General features: G+C 36.8%; 1 protein-coding gene across 2 annotated transcripts in view; it reads right to left on the reverse strand.

The window, feature by feature from the left end:
- The window catches only part of Dpp10 (dipeptidyl peptidase like 10), a 1,579,922-nt gene that overhangs the window by 15,664 nt on the left and 1,553,869 nt on the right, over window positions 1-10,389 (reverse strand). For both annotated transcript variants that reach the window (XM_008834544.1, XM_008834545.2), the window contains exons 20-21: window positions 4,005-4,199; window positions 2,669-2,723 (exon numbers count right to left, since the gene is read on the reverse strand). In XM_008834544.1, the coding sequence (XP_008832766.1) occupies window positions 2,669-2,723; window positions 4,005-4,199 (250 nt within the window). The remainder of the gene's footprint in view (window positions 1-2,668; window positions 2,724-4,004; window positions 4,200-10,389) is intronic.

Genomic DNA, 10,389 nt, shown 5'->3' on the forward strand with positions numbered 1-10,389 from the left:
TATATATATAAAACTTTCAATGCTCCCTAATTTCTGGTCTATGTTTTACAAATTGTAATATGTGCTTCAACAGTTTATGAAGAAATGCACAGACATGTGCATGAGATAAAGCAACTCTCAGAGAGTAGTGTAAAATGAAATGGTTTTTATTCTCTGGTTGAAATCTGCGAGTTGATTTCACAGCATGTCTAATATTGATTGTCAATTTGACAGGAGCTAAAATAACATAGGAGACAAACCTCTGGGCATGCTTTAGAAGGAGTTTCTAGATTAGGTTAAATGAAGTAGAAAGACCTACCAATCCATGGACTGGGGTCCTGAAATGAATGTAAAGGAAGAAGGGAGGGAAGCAACATTCATCTCTCTCTGCTTCCTGATTGCTGATTCAGTGTGATCAGCTCCCTCAAACACTGAGCCAAAACAAACCTCTCCTTTCTTAATTTGCCTCCTGTGAGGATATTTTATTAGAACAGCAAGAAACATTAAGTGATACAATTAAGTATACCGCCCTTTTCAGTCACTCTGTTCTTAAAACTGCAAACAGAAAGTACAAGTACAAGGAAGTTTGTGCTGAGACCTGCTTCCTATGATGCAATGAATCATGATGTGAAAGTATTTATTGTTCCATATCAATAGTCAATGTATTCATTGATTTAACATGTGGGTGAATGGCCATAGGCATTTAAAAAGACATCTAATAATACTAGTTATCAATGAGCTACAAGTGAAAATAAAGTACATACATATCTTTAGCCACAAAAATGGTTTAAAGAACTAATAATACTAAGTGCTGACAAAGTTGTTGAACACCTATAGTGCTGCTGGTAGCATAAAGTTATGCAAATTTTGCAAAAGAACTTAGCAATTTACTATAAAATAAACCCAGATGACCATGTAACCAAACAAGTTTGTCCATAGGTATTTGTCAAAAAAAAATATCAAAAGAAAAGTTTATGTCTGGGAGTTGCAGAAATGGCCCAAAGGATAAGAACACTAGCTGCACTTGCACAGAACCAGAGTTTGGTTTCCAGAACCCAAGTTCTTGGATGATTTACAACTGCCTGTAACTCCAGCTGCAGGGGACTGACCCAATGCCTTCTGGCTTTAGTGGACATTAAACTAATGTACACATATCCTCTCCCCACCCATATATACATTAATAAAAAAAGCTTTAGTAATATATGTGTCTACACAAACATCTATAAATAAATGTTTAAACTAAGTTAAGTCATAGACACAACATCTAAACAGAGCACAAATTCTCATCAATGGGTGAAATAGATACACAACTTATTTTACAGTCATTAAATGAAACACTGCTCAGGGAAACTAATGGGGAAACAAAAGCAATTTCCAAAAAGAAACAAAAGAGAAAAAAACTCAACTCAAAAAAATGAAAAGAGGAAGAACTGAAGAAAAAAATAAGATGGTGGTCCACATATACAATGAAAATAGTAAAATTTAAATTTATTTATCTCAAAAATATACACAGATAATCTTGACTTAAAATATAGAAATCATCAGAATGACAAAACATATATTTCTTTGAGTTTTGTTTGAGAAGATATGTAGGTCATGAGATCATAAACTTTAAAATTGTAAGATATAATGGCTTTTTAATAGGTATGAACTTATCAAAGCTCTGCCAAAAGCATAGCTCAGATGTAGAGTGCTTGCCTAACACGTGGAAGGCCCTGGGTTTGATCTCTACTACCACAAAGAGGCAATGGAGAAAGGTATACTTTTCCAGAGGTATATACTCTCTACAGAGTTTTAACCCCAGGGCCTCACGCATGCTAGTAAGCGATCTACCACTAGGGTGCTTCCAAAGGCTGGTCTCAGAATTTTAATATGATAACCACCATGCACATTGCAAGAAGCATCCATATAGAATGAACAGAGCCAATGTTAGCACCAAAAACCACAATTCACCAATAAGATAGAATTATTCTGAATTTTCTGGGAATAATAATGGGCTTGAAATATGTATTTCAAAAATTAATCTAGTAACAGAAAACTGAATACATTATTATTGTAATAGTGTATTTTAACACACATTTCTCAGATGTTATAAACAAAATAAATCATCAATTAGGCTTCTGATTAATAACAACATGTTGGATTAGCCTAACTCATGACACATGTATATAACACCAATAGTCTTAGGCAGATGGATGCTGCCAAAGTCACTTCCTTCCCAATCATAAATTATATTTCACAAGACTTCTGTTATTCAATGATCAGACCACTCACCATTCAATTACAATCAAAGTAAGAGCAGGAGTGCCATTGCCACTTTCATATAGAGTATAATACTGGAAATACTTCAGAGGGAATGGACATATTGGGATGTAAGACATACTCACACTCAGGTCCCTCCTCATGCTCAAATGTCTGGCACTTTACCCAGTAAGCCATTTCTCTAACCCCAGACTTTTTCTCTGTTAATACTCTATTTCTAAACCCACACATCAAGCAGGTGCTTAGTAAGGGGTTGCCCAATTAATAAATGACTGAATGTATGCAATATTAATTACACTATTTCTTTTCAAAGGTAACATAGAAAATTAAAGTATAAAAAATAATATAATTACATACATATGTGAACATATATACATGATACACATGTGTGTGAGGATAGATAAATATATTCAGTATTTCTATTTACCTTTCCATAAATGCTTAATCTTTTGGAGTCAATATAAGGCTGTTTCAGTAAATATCTGAAAAGAAAAAGAACAAAAATATTGTTATATCTTCTTAAGTCAATTGCATGTGTGATTTCATGATGGTCAGACAGACAGACACATAGACAAATACATACTCAAAACTTTAGAAATTCTTTACTGGGCTGAGCAGATGTTTCAGTTTGCACAAGTGTGAGGAACTGAGTTCCTTTCTCCAGAATACAGATAAAGCATGATTTGATAATATGCATCTGTAATCCCACTAATCTTTTGGTAAGATGACAGGGGGAGACAGGAGAATCCCTCACAGTTCTGGAGACAGATAGCCTTGTGTACACAAGTGCAAGCAACAAGAAACCCTATTTCAAACAAAGTTCAAGTTGAGGATTGACACCTGATATTCTCTGACCTTCACAATGTGGGCTATGACATATTTGTGCCCACCCTCACACACATGAGCATGTACACATAAATACTACATAACACACACATATAAACACATACATACATACACACATATATAAACACATACATACATGTATATACACATACACACATACACACACACACACACACAGAGGCATGCACACACACACACCCAAAACATTCAAAATGTTTTACTGCCTAGGTTCTCCTTATTGGAAGGATTATATATTTCAATGTCTTACTACTCAAACAATGGTCCAGAAGTTTGTTATCACCTAGGAAGTTATTATAAATGTAAAATCTCCAGTGCGTTCTAGGCTCACTATGTTAACTTTCCTATTTAAACAAGCTGATCTCTGTACACTGCCAAAAAGAACCTATGAGCTTTTTGTATTCAACTTTTTAAAAAACCAGACAGATGAGATAGCTTGGCAGGTAAAGGTGCTTGCTGCCAAGCCTGGTGGTTTGAATATGATTCCCAGAACCCACATGGTCAAATGAGAGACTCAACTCTTAAACCTGGCTTCTGTCCTCCTCACACATATAGAGGCACGCACATACATAATGTAAATAAATATTTTAAAGTAATAAAAAATTTAATGAATTAGAATTGTGGGAATATTAGATATTATGAATTACTGCCAATAAATGATATAGTGGTATACTACCTCTCACACTTTCATAAATACAAAGCAAATTATAATTGCAGAGAATAAGTGTGATTATTTCTTTATTACATCATTAAGGGTGATCAACGCTTGAAAAAATGCAGTAGCGTTATATGCTTTACTTAGAAAGTCACTGGATCTCAACACCAGGAACCTCTAAATCAGTACCAGTCATGTTGCACAAATCTGTTATGACAAGAACACTGGAAACGTGTTAACTTACTTCACAGCTGCTACTTGGTCCTTTGCTTCTACTGACCCCATCCTGCGGTGAATTTCCTGAAGAACTTTCAGGCCCTGGAATCCACTTCCTCTGCCATCAAATCTTGCTACAATAACATTATCAGTGTCAATCAGGACAGAATCCCAGTCAATACGGAACTTGTCTGTCACTAGCTGGCCTCCTGGTTCTTCATCCCTGCAGATACCAACATACCAGATTAAAAGAAGAGCAACTGGAAGTTTGGCAGAAGTTCTCCTTTCTGTAATAACTAGTTAATCAGTTACAGAAACGATCTATGTAGGCGGTTAAAACTGGTTAATTCTTGATGGTGAACCTAAAGACAAGGGCACCAGTTTTCCCGTACAAAGTTTTAAGTGAAAAGTTGCCAGAAAGAGATAAAAACATGATTTAAGACTGCATAGCCAAAACTGGTTTAATTTGCTTTTCAAAGGGGAAGACATGAACAAAATATGTGGTCCCTTATAAATGCTTTTCTGATAAATGACTGTCAAGTTGACAGACAGGTCTATTTTTATTGGATGTCTAAGTGTGTTGTAGAAATGTCTTGCCAATGGTTTATAAGGGTTGAAGAGTCTGATAGAGTGCTGCTAGCTCAGTCACGGAAACTTGATAATAACTTAATGTACAACCTTGAGGAATGTTGGACTCTAAAAGAAATATTGCATTAATATTTCCTAAGGATTTTTTTCCATCCATGATGGAATTCTCACCAAGACTTTAGCAAGCAGTGAGGGAAAAAATATTTTTCAGTCTTCAAGTGGACAGCCAGAAAAGGAAGCAGAGATACAAATGTTTGAGAATTTGAAAGTCAGATGTCAAGAGGGATGCAGAAATTACAAAGCTTGAATCTTCTCTCCAGATGGAAGAAATGGTGTGATTTTACACTGTCAGAGTCAAGTGTTGTTTATTGTTTTATTTTGATGATTATAGAAAAGGCAGAAATTGAGGCTCTCATAAAATCACATGGATTGGGGATATGGCTTAGCAGATGAGCACTTGTCAAATTTGTGAGAAATCCTGGGTTTGATCTCCAGCACACCTCCACAAAGGTTATCATCATCATGCATATCAGCACTATCACTATCACTGTCCTCATCACCATCATCACCATCTACATCATCTGAAACATTATCAGCACCATCATCATCTTCACCATCTTCACCATCAACATTATCATTAAAATCATCACTATCATCATTATCACCATCATCATCCTCATTATCATCATCACATCATCATCATTACCAATATCACATCATCATCACCATCACTACCACTACCATTATCATCATAAAATCATCATCACCACAAGCAGCAGCAGCAACAGCATCATTTCCATCATCACATCATCATCATCATCATAACCATCATCACCCTCACCACCACCACCACCACCATCATCATCATCATTATTGCTACCACCATCATCATCATCATAAAATCAACAGCAGCAGCATTACATCATAATATCATCATCATCATAACCATCATATCATCATCTTAACCATCATCACCATCATCTCATTTATGTAGTACCAAACCTAGGTACAGTTTAAACAGATAATCACCAATGTGCTAGATCTGCAGGACATATAAACACCTCATTCTAATAAACTCTCCATTATTACCGGGGCTGTGTTTCAAAAATCCCCTTCCACAATTCAACCTTCAAGGCAAAGACAACAAACTCGCCACTTCATCCTCTACCCTTATGCCCACATTGAAAGCCACCAATATACTAAGCAATCCTCATCAACAGGCTTTTAGGTGATCACACTTGCTAAAGCTAATAAACCATCTCAGGAACAGTTGGCACAGGGCACAGACAGCAGTTGCATGGAGCTAAGAACTTAGGCAAGGATGAATGGTTAACATGACAAAACAAAGGTTGTTATGGGAGGAATTCTGTTACCTTTTTTAAAAAAAAATAATAACTACACGATTACAAGAAGCATTTTATTACAGCTTTGACATATTCAGTAACACACTCCAGAGAACGAGTACATCTCTTTCACAGTGGCTGTAAGTTTCTAGGTTCACAGTTGAATTAATACAGTTATACAATATTGAACTCAATTCTCTTACCTTTAAAGTTCATACAGTGAATCCCTGACCCTCAGTACTTCAAGATCTGACTGTACTGGGAGACATGCCTTCAAAGAGTCAGAAAAAAGAAACTGAGACTCTTAGGGTAGGCTTAATCTGATTTAATATGTGCCTTGAAAGAAGAAGAAATTTGAATACAAGAGACACTAGAGAAACCCACTGTTGAAGGGGCAAGGACAACTGCTACATGAAGACAGACCTAATGTGATGCCATCTGCGAGCTACAGAGAGAGGTTCATGGAAAGCCCACCTTTATGGCATTTCAATGTTTTTAGTGTTTTTAGTTTAAAAAAACATACTGCATTTATTGCTTTATTCTTTCTTTTTCTTGATTTCAACATCTATGAATTGGAAAGATGGTTCAATGGTGAAGAGCACTTGCTGCCCTTGCAGTGGATGTCAGTTTAGTTCCCACCACAAACATCAGGCAGCTCACAACTGCCTGTATCTCCAGTTCCAGGGGTTCCAATGTCTTTTTCTGGCCTGTGGGGACACCTCCATTCATGTGCACATATTCCCTCCCCGACATACGCATAATTAAAAATAAAAATAAATCTTTTCTAATTGGTAAAATACTTTGCATTAATAAAATGGTACCTTTCTCTATCCTTTCCTATCTCCACTTTCCACTGCCCCCCTTTGCACCTCTTTTTAATAGACCAGACGTCCTTATGCATGGATCACCTATGATCTAGTCAAGGCACTCTTCTTTGCCTTAAAGGGAATTTTATACCATTTTGCTCTTTCTCTGAATGAAATCAAGAATTGTGTCTCCTTAGTCAGATGCAATTATTGTTTAACAAGTATCATGAGAGCAATGAAGGAAACACAAAATCCAGTTCTTTCTATTACGCTATGCAAATTGCAACAAGCAGCCAGAAGATGAAATCCTATCAGTACATGGATTGAAACAGTGAACAGCATGGATATTAATGAGCCAGCCCTAAGATTCAAAGATGGACTGTTAGCATTATCCACACAAAATTAACCTCGGGATAAACATCTTAGACAACACATGAAAATATCAGCATAGAACTAACAGAAAAGGGCCTTAGGGATATCTCCTAGACAGAAAATGCTCAATAAAGTGGGAGGATGCACAAGCTCCTAATGACATCTGCCATCAAAGTCTTACTACATTAATTCTTATCCTTTGGCCATTTTCCACTGGAGATAATTGCTAAAGGAGTCATTGAAGGAGTAGCAAGGGAAGACAGTTGGCAGATCTTTTCTTTCATTTGCTGAGAGTAGTTTTATTACCCCAGAGATAGAACAGCATTTGTTCAGTTCCCTTGCATTTAAATAGGGTCACATGTAACCCACTCACAGTTACATGACACCCCAGCATAATTTGTATCAGAGCTGTGACAGAAGCATCTACCTTCTTATTCATGTGTATATAACTAGTGTACACCTCTTAGATGTCATAATAAAAAATTACTCTCCATGCTGCCTAAAATAATGTGGAAGTGGGTTGGGACATAGCTCAGTCAGTAAAGTGTCACACAAACCTGAGGACCTAAGGTTAATCGCCAGAACACAGGTAAAAAAGCCAGGCATTGTAATGCATGCATTCAGTCCCAGCACTGGGACCAACAGAGACAGAATTACAGGAGTTGCCAAGCAGCCAGGGAAGGGGTATCAGCAAGCTCCAGGTATGCTGAGAGACCTTTTCTCAAAAAATACAGTGGAAAGAAATTCAAGAAGACACTTGATGCCAATCCCTGGGCTCAAAATGCACCCATACACGTGTGCTCCAACACCCACAGTAAGGGACATACTTGCGTATGTACTTAGACATACACACACAAAAGGGAAAGAATGCGGAATGTTAGCTAAAACTTAAATCATATTAGCAGCTCTGATGGAAAGTGTTCAAATAAATTATCTTTGAGGGGAGTTATCAGGACCATGCCATAGACAGCATGATGGAGTTCTGATGGGAGAATATTTCAGTTCCAAGGAATTAAGGAACTTACACACTCTATAGGTTTTCATGTTATGTGTCTTATCCCAATGCCACAGTCAAGTAGGCAGTGAAAAGGATTAGGGCAATAATTCAAGGTGCCTTAAACTTGGACAGCAGGTTTCTGGGCTTGCTTGTCAGTAGCAGGGGTTGGGAAGGGATAACAGCACATATGCACGGCATTTGTATGAAGTGCACAACTCTGTGCAAATGGTATGTAGAGGCCAGAGCAAGATTTTGACCCACAGTGCTGGAGTTGTAGGTATACTCAGGCATGTCTGACCTTTTATATTGGGATTTTAGTTCAGGTCCTCATGTTTGCAGAGCAACCCAGTGGACCATCTCTCTTTATCCCTATCCTAATATTTATGACTCAATATTTGATCATCTAAATCTGAATGTTAGGTGAATTGAGAGCTATTTCTTACAAAATACTTACAATAAGCTATCTTTAAATATAAAGTAAACATTTATGTTTAAATTGGGCCTAGTAATGAACTCATATCACTATCCATATTTTGACCTTGATTGATAGAAGACAATGAACTAAAACAGTAAGTGTATGTGCATCTGCCAATTTAAAAGAATACCAGGAAGAATATTATAACTTATGCCTTAGACACACATTAATTTATATTTGGATGTATTTCTCCTATAGCACTTTTAAAATAGATTAAATTTAATAGTAATACAAATTAATACTGGCATGTGAGCTCTATGATCTATAGACTATGAGTGAGCAAGGTTAAATCTGTTCAAGAGAAGGAATGAAGGAATGAGAAGGATCAGGATCCTTTCTCCTTCAGTTACCTACATTCAGCACCGGCTCTTTCCTCCTGTTAATCATATCTGTGGGTTACAATGTTGGTACATTTTCCATCCACTTAAATATGGAAGGTTAACAAAAGCAAAACCTTAAATCCTAACCTTCAGATCATATTACATAGCAAAACAATATTAATCCATCCTTGAAACAAATAGCTCTTATCTACATCGAAGATTTTATTTATTTGCTTTTGTTTGTTTTCTGAGATAGAGCGAGAGCTCATATAATCCAGGCTGGCTTCAAACTTCCTGTACAGCCTGGCTGGAAAGGGTTCATTTTCCAGTGTAGATTTCACAAAGGTCATACTAGTAGAGAGAAGAAAAGCAATTAAGAGAGAGGACACAGCAGGAAAATAGAAAACAAAACAAAACAAAAAAACAGAGAAAGGAAGCAGAATGGCTGCCTAGACTGAAGTACTCAGACAGGATGTCCCACTGTTACAGAGCCTGAAGAAGAGGACGAAACAACAGGAAACACCATTAATCAAAAGATCAAGGCAAGCAACTACAGCCCAAGAACTCAATACCAATCACAGGACTGACTGATTGATATTTGTCTATTTTTGTGACAGGGTCTCACATGTTCCAGGCTGGCCTGAAAGGAATTATGTAGCCCAAAGATGACCTTGGATTTCTGATCCTCTTGCCTCTCCAACCTTGTGCAGGGATGAACAGTGTGCATCAACATCCCTGATTTATGTTGTGGTAAGGATCAAAACCAGGGTTTTTGAATGCTAGACAAGCACTTTACCACTAAGCTGTATCTTTATTCACTCACTGGCAATCAGTTTTAACCCAGTTCTAAAGATCAAGAAATCACTCTCCATTTCTTTGTGGACCAGACCCTTTGTACAGAACAGTAATAACAGAGACTGATGTCCCCTTTGTGCCTGATTATTTATAGCTTGACCATTTATCTCTCAGTTATGTCTGTTTCTGAAAAACAAAACCTGCTCTTGCAACTTTGTTATTTTATGTTTATGAGAGTTTGCCCATTTGTATGTAAGTGCACTTCTGTCATACAATGTCATTGGAGGTCAGAAGAGGGATTTCCTGGAAGTAGAGTTAGGTTGGTTGTTAGCCACCAGGTGGGTGCCGGAAATAAACTTGGTTCCTCTGCTAGAACAGCCAGTGCTCTTAACCACTGAGCCATCTCTAAATCCTCTATAACACTTTGAGAATGGGAAACCATGTTGTTAATGAAAACAGGGTATAATCTTAATAGACAATATATGCCTTTCAATCATTTGCAATCTGAAATAACTCCTCACACAATGGAAATTTTTTCAGCCATAAAGAATGAAATCATGTCATTTGTAGGAAAATAGATGAAACTGGAATAGTCATATTAGGCAAAATAATCTGTCTCAGAAAGATAAAAAACAAGGTTCTTGAAAAAGGTTCTATGTAAACATTATTGTTGATTTAGGTTTTTAATTATAAATGCTCTAGAAATAAACATATAAT

The sequence above is a fragment of the Nannospalax galili genome, unplaced genomic scaffold, assembly GCF_000622305.1.
Source record: "Nannospalax galili isolate Female #2095 unplaced genomic scaffold, S.galili_v1.0 scaffold37, whole genome shotgun sequence".
In the NCBI taxonomy this organism is placed as follows: Eukaryota; Metazoa; Chordata; class Mammalia; order Rodentia; family Spalacidae; genus Nannospalax; species Nannospalax galili.